The sequence below is a fragment of the Chiloscyllium punctatum genome, chromosome 5, assembly GCF_047496795.1.
Source record: "Chiloscyllium punctatum isolate Juve2018m chromosome 5, sChiPun1.3, whole genome shotgun sequence".
Classification (NCBI taxonomy): domain Eukaryota; kingdom Metazoa; phylum Chordata; class Chondrichthyes; order Orectolobiformes; family Hemiscylliidae; genus Chiloscyllium; species Chiloscyllium punctatum.
Window position 1 is genome coordinate 9,357,456 of NC_092743.1, and position 19,640 is coordinate 9,377,095.

The 19,640-nt window shown below is 44.7% G+C and overlaps 1 protein-coding gene across 1 annotated transcript in view; it reads left to right on the forward strand.

Moving 5' to 3' along the window:
• Positions 1-8,001: 8,001 nt before the first annotated feature.
• mep1ba (meprin A subunit beta a) overlaps positions 8,002-19,640 on the forward strand; it is a 35,282-nt gene continuing 23,643 nt past the window's right edge. Inside the window, exons 1-7 of the mRNA XM_072569540.1 lie at positions 8,002-8,059; positions 8,200-8,250; positions 9,241-9,284; positions 9,408-9,486; positions 10,680-10,797; positions 15,811-15,989; positions 16,093-16,311. Of these exons, the coding sequence (XP_072425641.1) occupies positions 8,002-8,059; positions 8,200-8,250; positions 9,241-9,284; positions 9,408-9,486; positions 10,680-10,797; positions 15,811-15,989; positions 16,093-16,311 (748 nt within the window). The remainder of the gene's footprint in view (positions 8,060-8,199; positions 8,251-9,240; positions 9,285-9,407; positions 9,487-10,679; positions 10,798-15,810; positions 15,990-16,092; positions 16,312-19,640) is intronic.

Here is a 19,640-nt window from a genome sequence, read left to right on the forward strand (position 1 = left end):
TGATCCGTCTGGTTTCATTTCTTTGAAACTTTGTAGTGATTGATACAACTGACTGGTTTGTTAGCCCATTTCAGAAGGCAGTTGAGAATCAACCACATTGCTGTGAGTCTGGAGTCACATGTAGACCAGACCAGATGGGGATGGCAGAGTTCCTCTCCTGAAGGACATCAGTGAATCAGATGTTTTTTTTTGACAATTGACAATGGTTTTATGGTCATTAGTAGATTCTTAATTCCAGATATTTTAACAGAATTCTAGTTCCACCATCTGCCATGGTGGGATTCAAACCTGGATCCCCCAGGATATTGATTTGATTTATTACTGTCACATGTACCAAGGTGAAATGTTGTCTCAGGTGCTTTACAGGGAGATTGTTTCATACAAGTGAATCAGGGTAACAGAACAGAGTGCAGGATACAATGTTAAAGATACTGAGACGGTGCAGAAAGAGATCAACATCAACATTAGATTAGATTCCCTACAGTATGGAAACAGGCCATTTGGCCCAAAAAGTCCACATGGACCCTCCGAAGAAGAACCCACCCAAATCCATTCCTCTACATTACATTTACCTCTGATTAATGTACCTGACACTAAGGGCAATTTAGCATGGCCAATTCACCTGACCTGCACATCTTTAGACTGTGGGAAGAAATCAGAGTACACCCACACAGACATGGGGAGAATGTGCAAACACCATACAGACAGTCACCCGAGGTGGGAATCGCACCTGAGTCCCTGGTACGGTGAGACAGCAGTGCTAACCACTGAGCCACCATGCCACCCTTAAGCAGGGCCCATTCTGAAGTCTGATAACAGCAGGGAAGAAGCTAATCTTGAATCTGTTCATAAATGCATGCAAATTTTTATACCTTCTGCCCAAAGGAAGAGGGTGGAAGACAGTATAACCGGGGTGGGAGGGGTGTATGATGATGTTGGCTGCTTTCCTGAGGCATTGGGAAGTGTAGATAGAGTCAATGGATAGACGGCTAGTTTGTGTCTAGGCTGCATTCACAGCTCTCTATAGTTTCTTGCAGTCATGAACAGAGCAGTGACCATACCATACTATGACACATCCAGATAGGGTGCTTTCTTTATAAGTATTGACTTTCTTGATTTAAGTATGCTGATAATACGACTAGGCCATCAACTCCCCTTTCAGTTCTCCACAATCTGAGTAACATTCAAATCCTCTATTCTTCCTGCCAAAGTGCGTAATCTCGCATTTTCCCATGTTATATTCAATCTGCCGTGTTTTTACCCATTTATTTAACCCATCTATATCCATTTTCAACCATCTTCACCACTTGCATTCCCACCAATTTCTTTTTTTTTGTCATCCATAAACGTGTCTATTGTATATTCGCTTCCTTCATCAAAGTCATTAATGTGTATTGGTGAACCAAGCTCTGAGTCCTGTGACACACTACCATATATTGCCATCCTGAATGTTTCCTGCTTTATCCCAACTCTCAGCCTTCTACTGGTCATTCCTTTATCCATACTAATATACTACCTCCAACATCATGGCCTCTTATCGTCTTGAGTTAAAAATCCCACAACACCAGGTTACAGTCCAACAGGTTTAATTGGAAGCACTAGCTTTCAGAGCACTGCTCCTTCATCGGGTGGTTGTGGAGGACACAATTGTAAGACACAGAATTTATAACAAAAATGTACAGTGTGACGTAACTGAAATAATACATTGAAAAATAACCTGGATTGTTTGTTAAATCTCTCATCTGTTAGAATGACCATCTTAGTTTCACTTCTTTCATATGTAAATCACAAAACTCTTTAAAAAGTTACATTCTCAGGTTAACTTTAACAATCGGTGTCAGCCCAGATAATGTGTTGGAGGTGTTAGCCCCCTGTGTGCTATTGTCTGTGCCATAATGTTTAGACTGATTCTAATCTAAAAACTGAGTTAACAGAGTCTTACATGGATTCATGCAGTTTATTGTATCTGACATTGACAGGACTGAACATTTTCTAATTTGCAATTTCCTTTATGTTTTCTCCAGCCAGCACCACAAGTAATCGGTAAGTTTGAGTTCATATGTTAATAAAAATCAAAAGATCTTTTAGTACAGCAACATTATTTCTGGAACTCTGAGGTTCTCAAAATCCTTGATCAAGTTACATCTTGGGTCCTCTTATATTGTCCATTCCATCAGTCTTTGTTCAAACAATTTCATCCAACTGTTCTGCTGAATCTTAATTTCTGAATTTTTAGTCACTCTTGAATTTAGCCTTAAATTTAAAATTCTTATTCTTCTTTCCAAATCCCTCCTCTCTATCTCTGTAACATTCTCCAGCTCCACAACCCTCCAAAATATCTGTACTTATCTAATTCCAGCCTTTTGCACATCTGCAATTTTAACCACTCCAATATCAGACCTATGTCCCAAAGTCTGCAATCTCTAATCCCCTAACCTCTCTAAATCTCTCTTTCTCTGTCTTCCATTAAGATACTCCTCAATATCTGCCTCTCTGACTGAGTTTAGGTCACCTTACAATGCCTCCTTTCATGGCTGGTTATCCAACTCTGTCAGGCGACACTCTTGTGGAAGGCCATTGATTGGTTTACTACATGAATGGCAATATACAAATGCACATTGTTGTTGTAATCAGGCATTGTTGCCTGGCATTTGCACATTGAAAGTGAATGATTTCTCAATTACCTTTATGATCTTACATAATTTCCATTGAACTTTGATACTAACTAAATTTTCAATCTAGCACATTGAATTACTTCAGAGCCTCTTAATGTAGTTTACCGGCAATTAAGTACTTTTGAAGTGCAGCATATCAGAAAGGATTCGGGGCTGTTTTGAGATATTAATATAAATATTCTATTTATTTACTATTGAGGCCTTCAGTCAAGTCACATTGAATTTCATCAAACTGAAGTGCTAAATTACAGACGGAAAGTGCTGAGGAACGTGACACGAAACGTTAACCCTGATTTCTCTCCACAGATGCTGCCAGACCTGCTTTTCCAGCAATTTCTGTTTTTAGTGTTTGAGAAGAGCTAAGTTGTTAGTTTGAACTTTCTTAAGAACTCAAAATACCTTCAGCATCACCAAGCAATGCCGCTGAGTGAGAACACCTTGGCAAATTGTCTTTTTAGCCTCTCAGAAACAATTATGTCAACAGTTCTTTGAAGATCAGACCAGGAGTTTACTATTTTCAATGTAGATTATCTTGGCACTTTTCTTGGAATATACAGCTTCAAGTCATGCTCAGAATTAGGCCAACTCAAGACGAGTGCACAACGGGGCAGGCAAATGGATTAAATCAACCCTGCACTGTGATACAGAATCATCATCCATCATCCCTGATGCAATACCATTCTTATGTTCAGTAACTGAGTAGCTTGGAGGGGAACTTAAGGGTCGTGGCATTACTGCACCTCGGTACATGTCACAATAAATTCAATTTAATTCAATTCAATCCCATGTACCTGCTCCCTTGACCCTGTAGGTCGAAGTGGCCATGGGTTTGGAAGGTGTGATCTGTGGATCTTTGATGAATTTCTGCAGTATATCTTGTAGACAGTACACACTGCTGCAACTGAGTGCCATCGGGTGGAATGATTGGGTGTTTATGGGTGTGGGGGAGGGAGGGAGTGAGTGTTTATGGGTGTGGGGGAGGGAGTTGGTGTTTATGGGTGTGGGGGAGGGAGTTGGTGTTTATGGGTGTAGTGGATGGAGTGGGTGTTTATGGGTGTAGTGGATGGAGTGGGTGTTTATGGGTGTGGGGGAGGGGGTGGGTGTTTATGGGTGTGGGGGAGGGGGTGGGTGTTTATGGGTGTAGTGGATGGAGTGGGTGTTTATGGGTGTTGGGGAGGGGGTGGGTGTTTATGGATGTGGGGGAGGGAGTGGGTGTTTATGGGTGTGGGGGAGGGAGTTGGTGTTTATGGGTGTTGTGGATGGAGTGGGTGTTTATGGGTGTGGGGGAGGGGGTGGGTGTTTATGGGTGTGGGGGAGCGGGTGGGTGTTTATTGGTGTAGTGGATGGAGTGGGTGTTTACGGGTGTGGGGGAGGGATTGGGTGTTTATGGGTGTGGGGAGGGAGTGGGTGTTTATGTGTGTGAGGAAGGGAGTTGGTGTTTATGAGTGTGGGGGAGGGAGTGGGTGTTTATGGGTGTAGAGGAGGGAGTGGGGTTTATGGGTGTGGGGGAGGGAGGGAGTGTTTATGTGTGTGAGGGAGGGAGTTGGTGTTTATGGGTGTAGTGGATGGAGTGGGTGTTTATGTGTGTGAGGGAGAGAGTGGGTGTTTATGGGTGTGGGGCAGGGAGTGGGTGTTTATGTGTGTGAGGGAGGGAGTTGGTATTTATGGGTGTGGGGGAGGGGTGGGTGTTTATGGGTGTGGGTGTGGGGGTGGGGTTTATGGGTGTGGGTGTGGGGGTGGGGTTTATGGGTGTGGGGGAGGGGTGGGTGTTTATGGGTGTGGGTGTGGGGGTGGGGTTTATGGGTGTGGGGGAGGGGTGGGTGTTTATGGGTGTGGGGGTGGGAGTGGGGTTTTTGGGTGTGGGGGTGGAAGAGGGTGTTTATGGGTGTGGGGGAGGGAGTGGGTGTTTATGGGTGTGGGCAGGAGTGGGGTTAATGAGTGTGGGGGTGGGAGTGGGGTTTTTGGGTGTGGGGGTGGAAGAGGGTGTTTATGGGTGTGGGGGAGTGGGTGTTTATGAGTGTGGAGGAGGGAGTGGGTGTTTCTGGGTGTGGAGGAGGGAGTGGGTGTTTACAGGTGTTTGGGGAGGGAGTGGGTGGTTATGGGTGTGAGAGAGTGGGTGTTTATGAGTGTGGAGGAGGGAGTGGATGTTTATGGGTGTGGAGGAGGGAGTGGGTGTTTGTGGGTGGGGTGGAGGGAGTGGGTGTTTATGGGTGTAGGAGGAGGAGTGGGTGTTTATGGGTGTGGGGGAGGGAGTGAGTTTTTATGGGTGTGGAGGAGGGAGTGAGTGTTATGGGTATGGGGAGGGAGTGGGTTTTTATAGGTGTGGAGGAGGGAGTGAGTGTTATGGGTATGGGGGAGGGAGTGGGTTTTTATGGGTGCGGAGGAGGGAGTGAGTGTTATGGGTGTGGGGGAAGGAGTGGGTGAGGGAGTGAGTGTTATGGGTGTGGGTGAGGGAGTGGGTGTTTATGGGTGTGGGGGAGGGAGTGGGTGTTTACGGGTGTGGAGGAGGGAGTGGGTGTTTACGGGTGTGGAGGAGGGAGTGAGTGTTATGGGTATGGGGGAGAAAGTGAGTGTTATGGGTGTGGGGCAGGGAGTGAGTGTTTATGGGTGTGGGGGAGGGAGTTGATGTTAATGGATATGGTGCCAACAAAGTCGGCTGTCTTGTCGTAATTGGTGTTGAGCTTCTTGAGAGTTGTTGGAGGTGCAATAGCAAGTCGGGAGTATTCTATCACCCTCCTGACTTATGCCTTGTATGTAGTGGACCAACTCTGGGGTGTCAGGGGGTGACTTACGTGCTGCAGGAATCTAATCCTCTTGTAACCGCAGTATTTATGTGGTGTATCATTGAATCCCTGATCAGTGGTATTGCCCCTTGATGTTGATATTGGGGGATTCAGTGATGGCAATGCCTTGGAATGCCTTGGGACAGTGGTTGGATTGTCTCTAGAGGAAGAACGCCTCATCTTCCGCCTCGGAACACTTCAACCCCAGGGCATCAATGTGGACTTCAACAGTTTCCTCATTTCCCCTTTCCCCACCTCACCCTAGTTCTAAACTTCCAGCTCAGTAACTGTCCCCATAACTTGTCCGGACTTGTCCTACCTGCCTATCTTCTTTTCCACCTATCCACTCCACCCTCTCCTCCCTGACCTATCACCTTCATCCCCTCCCCCACTCACCCATTGTACTCTATACTACTTTCTCCCCACCCCCACCCTCCTCTAGCTTATCTCTCCACGCTTCAGGCTCACTCCCTTTATTCCTGATGAAGGGCTTTTGCCCGAAACGTTGATTTCGAAGCTCCTTGGATGCTGCCTGAACTGCTGTGCTCTTCCAGCACCACTAATCCAGAATCTGGTTTCCAGCATCTGCAGTCATTGTTTTTACCTCGCTTATTGGAGATGGCCATTTCCTGGCAGTATTGTGGCATGATTCTTATTTGTTCATATCATCAGTCTTGCATATGATCAACTTTAATTATTCTCCCATTGATAGCTGTTCCTGCTCTATTCCCTTCTCCCTATTCCTGCCTCTCTCTTTCTCCTCCTTTACAACTTACTTTCAAAAATCAACCTGTTTGATCAAGCTTTTCATCATCTATATATGGGTATACCAGCACCAAAACATATTGCAACAGATGGTACATTTGACTGAATGGTCTTGTACTGGCCTGTCAGCAAAATGAATTTATTAAGAATGAGGAAATTTCTGAATCATCAGGACATACTCAATAAAGCTGTCTGTTCACCAGCTGAAAACAGATTGTTCACTCATTGCCCTGTTTCAGATCCCCCCCTTGCTCTCCAACGTGAAGGGCGCGCTTCACAATATAACTGCAACAATCGAGAGCAGGCCATTTGCCTTATCCTCTTACTGTAAACCATTCCACTGTCATATGGCACTACCTCGATTCTGATACACATCGTGCAATCCTGATTTGACACACAGTTACAGTTTACAAGAGATAGGAAGATTTTCCAGTATCTAGTTTGCTTACACATTGGTCCTTGGTTCAGTAACAGTGCACTGCCTGAATGTCACTGCGCTAGTAACCCAGAGTTCTGGGGACATGGCTTCCAATCTCATGGCTTGAATCTGAATTCAGTTCTACAGTCTGGAATAAATCACTGATTGTTGTGGATGTCCAGCTGGTTCACTGATGTCCTTTAGGGAAGGAATTCTGCCGTCCTTACCCATGTGACTCCAGGCCCACCGCAGTGTGGCTGATGCTTCACTGCCTGCTGAAATGGCCGAGTTAGCCACTCAGTTCAACGGCAGTTAGAGATGATCAACAAAAAGTTATTTTGCCTGCCTCGACTTCCCTCTGATGACTGGTAAACAGTCTCTGAATTACAGTTGTAATGTCACATTGTACCTATGTAGACATTTTTAAGCACTGATTTGCAAAGAAATTCACGGTCAGATTATAATTGTTGCTGTGTTTTCCCGGATCTTACATCGAGCTTAAAATATATTGTTACGCTGACCTGACTTTTAGATGGATCATGGTGGCCTTATTTGTGGTGGGAAAAATATATTCCATTAGAGCAACAAAACCCATGACTGCCCATCACACATTACCTTTGAGTTAGGTGCCTGTTTCAGCTATTGCAGAGAGCAGTTAAGAGTTAAGCACGGAAGAGGTAAGGATGATGGAATTTGAACTGAATTGTATTCGCATTATTGTCACGTGTACTCAACTGAGTACAGTGAGAAGTTTACAAGCCAACACTTACAATAGACACAGTTCCTTCTGTACAAGTTCTGAGGAAAAATAAAGCTTGACAAATAAAGAAATAAAATGCTCAGAACAGCAGTTTTTCCAACCCCATTGATAGATCCAAGATGGCGGTGGGGTTGGTCGCTTCAGCAGGAGCTTCTCCACTCCGTTCGTTTCTTTTTCTTTTTTCTTCTTTTTTTTCTGTTTTTATTTCCCTCTTCTTTATTCTTGGTAACATCCTGAACTCCTGGCCTCAGCGCAGTCTCGGACTGTTGCAGACCCAGCGAGATGTCCTTTTGGCCCAGTGTGCCAGAACTTCCTTCTCTAAAGGACATTAGTGAACCCGATGTCACCACATTCGCCATTAATTCCAGACCTTCTTTTATTGAATCCAAATTTCACCACCTACCATGGTGACTACTGAAGCTATGTCCCCGGATCATCAGCCCGGAGTACACCTGCATTATTCATCCAGTAACATTAGAAGCATGCTATCCCTTCCCCATCACAGAGTTTGCCGTTGAAGTCATAGGAGACAGATAAACAAGTCAAAAACAATTCCTGTTGTTGGAAAGGAAAAAAGGAACAGTAACTTTCCAAATGAAAATGGATAAATACCTGATGAGAGAAAAATACATTACAGGGTCACAGGGGAAAGAGCAAGGTCAGTGGGTCAAATTGAAAGAGCTCTCTCAAAGAGCTGATTGGCTGAATGAGCCTCTCCTGCACTGCATCCAACTTTATATTCTTAAGCTTTATGAAAAAGACCATTGATTAAAATTCATTTTTATTTTATGTTTTTAGAAGTGGATGTTGATGCTGGATTAGATCGGGACATATTTGAAATAAATGAAGGTAACTTGGAATTTTTTTCTATCCTATTGAAACCAGTCTCTCGCTTGCTTTGCAGAGTGGTACAATAATGGCAATGTGACGTTATGAGTTGGGCAATTTTTTTCCAATGGGAGATGTTTGGACATCTTGCTTTCTCATCCCTGGCAAAATTGCAACCATTTCTTTTTTGTGGATGAGGTACGTGCAGATGCTCAGTCGGGTTTGTATTGTACATTGACTGCAGCAGCATTGTGCTTCTCACTACATTTGAGTGACACCCAGACCAAGTGCAATGTCCCTGCGGACTTGCTAATACTTTTCTATTTTTTGTAATTGTACCTCACCTTTCATTTTCAATAAGTGTAACCTGATGTCTGACCTAATCTTGTGTTGGATTATATTGATTCTACACAAACATTTGATCCATCTGGTCTATACCAATACAATCAGTTCCATTCTCACGCGATCTTGCGTTATAAGAAAATCATGCAAACGAATGGGGCTGGAATCATGTTATAGCCAATACAGGTAAGGAAAGTTTGAATTGTACAAATAACGGGCTAAATTCTTCAATCACGCGAAAGCCAATTTATATTGAAGAAACATGCGTTATAGTAGAACTGACTGTATGTATTCCATGATCTCACCTTCTCAACATGTCATCTCCTCATTTCTCATTCCTGTGTTAATCTGGCTTCTTCTTAAAACCACATTCACTGAACTCAATTACTCCATGTAGCAGCAAGTTCCACATTCTCCTCACTCTCTGGATAAAGATATTTCTCCTGAATTTCCTATCGGCTTAGGAAGAAATCTTCCTTCATTTCAGATCATTGATTTTGAACTGACCCAAAATTCTCAATGTCTAACCTCATAAACTCTGTCATCCTCTTTAGAGCTTTCTCTTTCCAATCTTTCCTGATAACTATAGCCTACCAGAGGTCATCATTTCTTCTGCTTCATCATTTGTGCCTTCTCCAGTCCCTCAAACTTTATGTTTTGCTTCTGCAGACCTAGGCTTGAACCTTGAAGAAGGGGACATCAAAATTGACAAGGTAAGCTGTCTAGGTAAAGGTTCATTCCAACATCATATCCATGCTGTCAGATGCATGTTCTGTGTTACACGTATGTTCACAGTCCCATGTCACTGATTTGGTTTCGGTCTCTTTTGATACCAGATAATTGACAGAAGCTCTATTATGGGTGACAAATACAGATGGCCAAAAACAATTCCATATTATCTGGAAGATAATTTAAGTAGGTATCTACTTGAATCTCTTACCATTTTAATTTGTGTTTCTATGAATGTCAATGTTGGGACAACAAGGAATTTGAGAAGTGTTTGGAGAGGGAATGGAGGTGGACAAAAGCTAAAAGTAGCACCTAGCAGATAGTTGATGCTTATTGGTGATATCATGAGGTTACTAAACTCTTTCCCTTTGGGCATGGATTCAAATCCCACTACATCGATTGGTGCAATCTAAATTCAGTTAACAGGAGAGGTGATGGCCTAGTGGTACTATCACCAGACTATACTCCCTCACCACCTGACGCCTGGAGGAAGAACGCCTCATCTTTTTCCTCAGGACCCTTCAACCCCAGGGCATCAATGTGGACTTCATCAGTTTCCGCATTTCCCCTGCCCCCACCTTACCCAGTTCCAACCTTCCAGCTCAGCACCGTCCCCATGATCTGTCCTAACTGCCAATCTTCCTTCCCACCTATCCCCTCCACCCTCTTCTCTGACCTACCACTTCCATCTACACCTCCATCCACCTATTACACTCATGGATACCTTCTGCCCAGCCCCACCCCACTCCCATTTATCTCTCCACACCGGAGGTTCCCAGCCTCATTCCCAACGAAGGGCTTTTGTCCGAAATGTCGATTTTTCCTGCTCCTCGGATGCTGCCTGACCTGCTGTGCTTTTCCAGCACCACTCTAATAGAGATAATTGAGGTACCAGCAAGGCAATTGGGTTTAGATGAAAGACAAAAAAAAAGTACTTTGGTGAGTAAAACATTGGAATCAAGTGATATCCAGTTACAATTAAAGCAGCTAGAACATAAGGAGAGAAGGAGGAAACTCGTACATACTGCTGCTACTGAGCATCGATGGTGGAGGGAGTAGATGCTTGTGGGTGTGGTGCCAATCAAATGCGCTGCTTTGTTCTGGATGGTGTTGAGCTTCTTGAGTGTTGTTGGAGCTGCACCCATCCAGGCAAGTGAGGACTATTCCATCACACTCCTGTCTTGTGCCTTGTAGATGGTGGACAGGCTTTGGGGAGTCAGGAGGTGAGTTACTCACCACAGGATTCTGAGCTTCTCTCTTGGTCTTGCAGCCACAGTATGGAATGGCTAGTTCAGTTCAGTTTCTGCATCGTTAAGGAACATATAGTGGTATAATTATGTGACAGTAACTCAGTTGGTAAAAATCTCTTTTGATTGTAGATGTAAATGCTAAAGGTATGATCCTAAAAGCATTTGAACAGTACCGTCTCAAATCCTGCATTGACTTTAAGCCTTGGACGGGTGAAGAAAACTACATCTCTGTATTGAAAGGCAGTGGGTAAGGGCATCATCGATTTTCCTCAAGGCTTGCCTCCTGATACTGCTGCACTGAATACTTACAGTCCCATCTTTCCTCTTCGTCCTGTAGAGTGCTGGACTGAATGGATTCTCTCAGCTTTGTAACTATTGATTCCTCAAATATACTCTTGAATTAAAAAAAATGGGATTGAAAGTCAAATGACTCCAGCTTTGCAAATCACACAAAGAGAGACAGTTTATCACCACTCTTGTATGTTTTGGACCAGACCAGACCCCTCAAACTATTTTATGAAGGGAGCCCAGACCCTAACATTTTCTTATTGTAAAGATAAATGCAAAGTGCCTTGTTCCAGATGCAGTTTGGTCAAACTACTCGCTATTAAGCAAAACACAATTTATTCAAACAACCAAAAAAAAAGTTAGAATAACTTAACTCTGTTCAAAAACTTAACCAAATAACAGATACAGTAACTGTTACTAATTAATTCTTCCAATATAGTAACATCCCAAAAATTGCCCCCCTTGGCAAAAAGGCAAATTCAGAAATCAGAATGTGTATGGAATGAGCTGCCAGAGGAAGTGGTGGAGGCTGGTACAATTACAACATTTAAAAGGCATCTGGATGGGTATATGAATAGGAAGGGTTTAGAGGGATATGGGCCAAGTGCTGGCAAATGGACTAGATTAATTTAGGTTATCTGGTCGGCATGGACGTGTTGGACCAAAGGATCTGTTTTCATGCTGTACAACTCTATAATTGAAGTTGCCTCCACCAAACTGTTGCTAACCTGGTAACAGCTGCGCTGGAGCAGTCTTTGATTTTCTGAAGAAAGGGAAAGAAACTGTACAATGCCTAGGTGAAACCACACCTACAGGTAATGTCAGCATTTCAGTTTAGGGAGGATATTTGGTGTTAGAAAGAGAGCACAATGAGAGAGCATTTCATGAATGACACTTGAACTCCGGCGGTGAAATCATCAGGCACAATTACTCAAACCAGTCTTGAGCAGAACAGACTGAATGCACCTCAGTGCAGAAATGAGAGGGATTTGCACTTAGCCCCTACAGCCCCTACAGCTATGGGCCAAGAGCTAGAAAATGGGATTAGTGTAGTCAGAACTTTGTTGGCCGGTGCAGACATAATGGGCCGAATGGCCTCTTTCTGTGTTGTAAACATCTGTGGGTCTGAGATGTCAAATCCACATCCTCACCAGTAGATTTAAAGGATCCTGTGGCATTATTTGCAGAAGAGATCTCCCCGATTCCCTTCTCAATAATCACCTCCTCCCCATTAATACCTGCAAAATTGAAACAATGTATTTATTAAAAGAGTGTTGTTTGTGGGAGATTGCTGTGTGCAACTTGGTCACTGCATTTCCTGCTTTAGAAGAGCAATTGAGGAACAAGACGTACTTCATTAGCTGTTCGGCACTCTGGGTCATGAGATGCACTATAGAAATAATTTCTCTTTACGAGACACTATCTGCAATAGATACTGCCCCCCATGTCATCCGTGGAAGGAGGAATTACTTCTCTCAAAGGGCCTGAATCTGGAATTTTCAACAGCTCTGTGGATGTTGAATAAATTTAAGGAGGAGACAGACAGATTTTTAATCATCAACTGGGTAAAAGGTTAGGGAGAGCAGGCAGGGAAGTGGAGTTGAGGCCAACACGAAACCAGCCATGATCGTACTAAACAGCACAGCAGGCTCGAGGGGCTGAATGGCCTACTCCTTCTCATAGTTGTTGTGTTCTTATGATCTTCAAGTAAGAAGAAAGACTTTCATTGAGGTAGCACCTTCCACAAAGGTGACATCCCAAAGTCCTTTACATTCAGGATAGTTTGAACAGATTGGGCTAGTTTAGAGAATGAGGGGATGACTTGATTAAAGAATATGGCAGGTTACAGCGGGATATAGAGAAGCTGCAGAGCTGGGCAGAAAGGTGGCAAATGGAGTTCAATGTAGCTAAGTGTGAAGTGATTCACTTTGGTAAGAGTAATAAAAAGATGGATTACTGGGCTAATGGTAGACTACTTGGTAGTGTGGAAGAGCAGAGGGATCTTGGTGTCCATGTACACAGATCTCTGAAAGTTGCCACCCAGGTAAATAGTGCAGTGAAGAAGGCATATGGCGTACTGGCTTTTATTGGTAGAGGAATTGAGTTCCGGAGTCCTGAGGTTATGCTGCAGTTGTATAAGACTCTGGTGCGGCCGCATCTGGAATATTGTGTGCAGTTTTGGTCGCCATACTATAGGAAGGATGTGGAGGCACTGGAACGGGTGCAGAGGAAGTTTACCAGGATGTTGCCTGGTATGGTAGGAAAATCCTATGAGGAAAGGCTGAGGCACTTGGGGTTGTTTTCATTGGAGAAAAGAAGGTTTAGGGGTGATTTGATAGAGGTGTACAAGATGATTAGGGGGTTAGATCGGGTTGACAGTGAGAACCTTTTTCCACGTATGGAGTCAGCTATTACAAGGGGGCATAGCTTTAAATTAAGGGGGGGTATATATAGGACTGATGTTAGGGGTAGGTTCTTCACTCAGCGAGTCGTAAGTTCATGGAATGCCCTGCCAGTAGCAGTAGTGGACTCTCCCTCTTTATGGGTATTTAAGCGGGCATTGGATAGGTATATGGAGGATAGTGGGTTAGTGTAGGTTAGGTGGGCTTTGATCGGCGCAACATCGAGGGCTGAAGGGCCTGTACTGCGCTGTATTCTTCTATGTTCTATGTTCTAATATAAGATACTAAATGGTGACAAGGTGGATGTGGGGCTCAGTCCAGAAATAGGGGGCACTGTTTATAAATTAGATGTCTATGCTTTTATATCAGAGGTGGGGAGAGAAGATTTCTCCTAGAGGATTGTGTGAATTTGGACTCTTACCTCAGAAGGTGATGGAAGCGTTGAATATTTTTGAAACAGAGGTGGATGGATTCTTAAATAAAAACAGAGAGTATTGGAGAATCTCAGCAGGTCTGGAAGCATCTGTGGAGAGAGAAAAACAATTAATATTTCGAGTCTAATAGGACTCCTGTTCAGAATTTCAGAAAGAGAATATTGAGCCAACTCCCAGCTCCCTGCTCAAAGTCTCATCCAGTGCCTTCATTGTAAACATCATTGGTCAGCCTTGCCACAAATTATACCAAGGTAAAAATCTAGTTTATCTCTCCATGCTTCAGGCTCACTGCCTTTATTCCTGATGAAGGGCTTTTGCCCGAAATGTCGATTTTGCTGCTCGTTGGATGCTGCCTGAACTGCTGTGCTCTTCCAGCACCACTAATCCACAAATTATACCAACCTGAGTGAGATGGTACCGACCACAGCAACATTGAAATAAAATGTTCCAAATACTGCTCAGGAATAACAATTGGCACTGAGCTGCGTGAGGATATGTCAGGATATCTGGTCCAAAGCTTGGCTGAAGAGGTAGAGAAGAAGAGGCTTAAAGGAGAGATGGTTGAAGAGGTTGGTGGAGTGAATTCCTGAGCTTAGGACAGAGGTGGCTGAAGGGACAGCCACAAATGGTGGAGTGATTAAAATCGGGTTTGCTTAGAAGTTCTGAAAGTATGGAGAACCACGGGGGACTTGGGGGAGGGAGGGGTTGGGCTGGATAAAATTACAGAAACTACAAAGAGGAAATGCCACAAGCAGTTTTATACCACAAAATTCAGAAGTAAAAGCTGTGGGACCAAAGTATTCTGTTCCTTGGGGTCTATCAAATGCTCAGTTGAGCTGGCCATTCATTTTTGGCACTCTAAGCTTCTTTTGTTACATGTTAAGGAATAGAAGCATAGACACTAGGAGCAGGAGTAGGCCATTCAGCCCTTTGAAGCCTGCTCCACCATTCAATATGATCATGGCTCAGTCAATCCCCTGTTCCCGTTTTCTCCCCATACACTTTGATCCCTTTAGCCCTAGAATTATATCTAACTCCTTCTTGAAAATTATTCATGTTTTGCCCGCAATCACTTTCTGTGGCAGAGAATTCCACAGGCTCCCCAGTCTCTGGGTGAAGACATTTCTCCTCATCTCAATCCTAATTGTCCTACGCCATATCCATAGACAGTGATCCCCTGGGTCTGGACCCCCCCCCCAGTCATCGGGAACACCCTTCCTGTGTTTACCCTGTCTAGTCTGGTTAGGATTTTATAGGTTTTCATGAGATTACCCCCAACTCATTCTTCTAAACTCCAGTCAATATAGCCCTAACCAATCCAGTCTCTCTTCATACCTCGCCTTGCCAACCCAGGAATCAGTCAGGTAAACCTTGCTGCATTCCCTCTGGAGCAAGAGCATCCTTCTTCAGATAAGAAGACCACATCTGTACACAATACTCCAGGTATGGTCTCACCAAGGCCCTGTACAATTGCACAAGACATCCCTGCTCTTGTAGTTGAATCCTCTCATTATGAAGGACCACATGCCATTCGCCTTCATGCTTACCTTCAGTGACTGATGAATGATTAGATTAGATTCCCTACAGTGTGGAAACAGGCCTTTCAGCCCAACAAGTCCACACCGATCCTCCAAAGAGTAACCCACCCAGACCCATTCCCCTACATTTATCCCTGACTAATGCACCTAACAATATGGGCAATTTAGCATGGCCAATTCACCTGACCTGCACATCTTTGGACTGTGGGAGGAAACCGGAGCACCCGGAGGGAACCCGCACAGACACGGGGAGAATGTGCAAACTCCACACAGACAGTCATCCAAGGCTGGAATTGAACCTGGGACCCTGGTGCTATGAGGCAGCAGTGCTAACCACTGAGCCACCGTGCCACCCCAGATGAGGGCACTCAGATCCCATTACCCTCCCCCTTTCCATTCAGACCTTCTACATTCTGATTTTGCTGCCAAAGTGAATAGCCTCAATATTTATCTACAGTACACTTCATCCTCCATTCACTCAACTTGTCCAAATTGCACTGAAGCATCTCTGCATTTGCCTCGCAACGAACTCTCCTGGCCAGTTTTGGTCCTCTGCAAGAGAAGCACATTTAACACAAAGAATTCATTAATCTTTCAGGTGCTGGTCCTCTGTGGGGAACCAACAGGAGGGACGGCAGGAACTGTCCATTGGTGAGGGATGTGAAAGAATGGGAACTATCGAACATGAATTCCTCCATGCCCTGGGATTCTGGCATGAGCAGTCAAGAGCTGATCGCGATGACTATGTCACAATAGTCTGGGACAGGATTGAAAGTGGTAAAGAGTGATGATTGTATCCTGAGAGCGACAGAGTGAGTGAGGTTGTCTTTGCCAACACAAGACTGTTTCTTGATGAAACCTCTTGTTGCTGTTGATTCAGGTAAAGAGCACAATTTCAATAAATACAATGACAAAGAAAGCAGTGACCTCAACGTACCCTATGACTACACCTCAGTGATGCACTACAGTTCCACAGCTTTTAATAACGGCACCGAACCAACAATCGTCACCAAGATTCCAGAATTCAGTAACGTGATTGGACAGCGGTTAGATTTCAGCAATTATGACATTCAGAAACTCAGCCGACTCTACAACTGCAGTAAGTTCCAGCGGTTTGGATAGAATTTGGCGCAGTCAGAATTTGCGGTCGATTAACAAAGTCGAAAGAAAATGATAAGAAGCACAAAGGCTAATATTTTAAAGGTCTGGTGACAAGCAATTGCCAACTACCATCAACCCAGTGGATAAAATGTCATGGTGGCATGATTGTTGTGTTACTAGACTAGGAATCCAAATGTCAATTGTGGATTCACGACACGGGCAGACTTTAAATTTGGTGAATAATTTTCAAATTGGAGAGCTAGTATTGGTAATGGTGACCATGTAAACACTGGGCTGTCATTAAAACCCATCTCAGTCACTAATAACCTGGAGTGAAGGAAATCTGCCATCCTCATCTGGACCAGCCAATATATGACTCCAGACACACAGTAATGAGCTTGAGTCTTAACGGTGCAGCAAGATTTTCATGTACCTCTTGCTGGCTAAGCCAGCGTTTATTGCACATCCCTAGTTACCTTCAAGAGGTTCAATGAATTACCTTCTTGAATCACTGGGCTGCATCACACTGGCATTAGGAAGGGACGCTAAAGCAATGGCAACATATTTCTGTGCAAAGATGGTGAGTGGCTTGGGAGGGAACTTGCAGGGGGTGGTGTTCCCATGTATCTGCTGCCCTTGTCCTTCTAGATGGTAGAAGTCATGGATTTGGCAGGTCTTATTGAAGGAGAATTTCTGCAGCGTACTGTGAATATGGTACATACTGCTGCTACTGAGCATTGGTGGTCAAGGGAATGACAGAAGGTGGCGGGTGTGATGCCAGTCATGTGACCCGGTTTGTCCTCGATAATATTGAGCTTCTCGAATGTCGTTGTTGCTGCATCCAAGCAGGCAAATGGACAGATAACACCAGACTACTGACCATAAGTTCATAAGACACAGGAGAGGAAATAGCCATTCAGCCCATCGAATCTGCTCCATTACTGACTGAGATCATCACTGATCTGATAATCACAATTCCACTTTGCTGCCTTTTCCCCATATACAGTCATAGACTCATGCAGCATAGAACTAGACTATTCAGTCCAACTTGTTCATGCTAACAAAGTTTCCCAAAAAAACTAGTCCCATTTGCCTGCATTTGAGCAATAGCCATCTAAACGTTTCCTATTTATGTACCTGTCCAAATGACTTTTAAATGTTGTAACTGTACCTGCATCTGTCACACTTCAAACCAACTAAGTGAGGACTGCAAATGCTGGAGATTATCTGTCCATCTTCCTTCCCATCTATCCACCCCACCCTCCTCTTCAACTTATCACCTTCACCCCCACCTACTTTTACCTATTGCACTCTCAGCTACCTTGGGCGGCACGGTGGCATAGTGGTTAGCACTGCTACGTTAGAGACCTGGGTTCAATTCCCGCCTCAGGCAAATGTCTGTGTGGAGTTGGCACATCCTCCCCATGACTGTGCTCCAATTTCCTCCCACAGTCCAAAAATGTGCAGGTTAGGTGAATTGGTCAGGATAATTGCCCGTAGTGTTAGGTGAAGGGGTAAATGTAGGAGAATGGGTCTGGGTGGGTTGCTCTTTGGAGGGTCAGTGTGGACTTGTTGGGCCGAAGGGCCTGCTTCCACACTGTAAGTAATCTCCCATCCCCAACACCCTCCATTTATCTCACCATCCCCTTGGTTCACAGTCTCATTCCTGATGAAGGACATTTGCTTGAAATGCAATTCTCCGGGTCCTGACCTGCTGTGCTTTTCCAGCATCACACCCGCTACAATTCAGACCAACTTCTGGCTTGCTAGACCTTCTCGCGATCTTAAGATCTTAGTTCTGACTTCACTCCTATCAACCTCCCGTATACTCGAACTGAAATTTCGGTTCCCATCCCCCTGCTGAATTAGTTTAACCCACCCAGAGAGCATTAGCAAACGTCTCCCCAGGATATTGGTACCTCTCTGGTTCGGGTGAAGATCATCCCACCCCAGAAAGAGCCCCAATTGTCCGGGAATCCAAACCCCTCCCTCCTGCACCATCCCTGAAGCCACATGTTCAACTCCTCTCTCTCCCTATTCCTTGCCTCACTAGCACATGTCATGGACAACAAACCGGAGATAACAACTCTGTTTGTTCGAGCTCTAAGCTTCCACCCTAGCTCTCTGAATTTCTGCCTTAAATCCCCATCCCTTTTCCTACCTATGTTAGGGCCTATGTGGACCATGACTTGGAGCTGCTCCCCTTCCCCCTCAAGGATCCCGAAAACACGATCAGAGACATCACGAACCCTGACACCTGGAAGGCAACACACCAACCGTGAGTCTCTCTCATTCCCACAGAACTCCCATCTGTCCCCCTAACTATGGAGTCCCCAATGACTACTGCTCTGCTCCTCTTCCCCTTTCCCTTCTGAGCAGCAGGGACAGACTCTGTGCCAGAGCCCTGTACCCCATTGCTTAGGAGAAAGTGAGGACTGCAGATGCTGGAGATCAGAACTGAAAATGTGTTGCTGGGAAAGCGCAGCAGGTCAGGCAGCATCCAAGGAGCAGGAGAATCGACGTTTCGGGCATGAGCCCTTCTTCATTCCTGAAGAAGGGCTCATGCCCGAAACGTCGATTCTCCTGCTCTTTGGATGCTGCCTGACCTGCTGCGCTTTTCCAGCAACACATTTTCAACCCCACTGCTTACCCCTGGTAAGTCATCCTCCCCAACTGTATCCAAAAAAGTATACTTATTGTTGAGGGTTATGGCCACAGGGGATCCCTGCACTGCCTGGCAGTTCCCTTACTGTCCCCTGATGGTAACCCATCTACCTTCTTCTTTTACCTGAGGTGTGACTACCTCCCAGTAACTCCACTCAATCACCCCCTCCGCCTCCCGAATGATCTGCAGTTCATCCAGCTCCAGCTCCAGTTCCCTAACGTGGTTTTCGAGGAGCTGGGGTATGGTGCACTTCCCGCAGATGCAATAAGCAGGGACACTAGTGGTGACCCTTACCTCCCACATTCTGCAGGAGGAACATTCAACTGCTCTAACCTCTATTCCCACTATTCTAAAATCCCAATGAGACTACTGAAAAACTAAACAAAAAACTAGTCACCTGAACCGGAGAGGTACCTATATCCTGGGGGGGAGGTTTTGCTAATGCTCTTTTAAACTAATTCAGCAAGGGGATGGGAACAAAACCTGTAGTTCAAGAATATGGGAGGTTGAGAGTTGTGAACACAGAACTAAGGTTTCACGAAATAATGGCTCATCCTGTATTTGAACCCAGCATCTCTTGCTTAGAGTCATAGAGTCAAAAAGATGTACAGCATGGAAACAGATCCTTCGGTCCAACCCGTCCATGCCGACCAGATATCCCA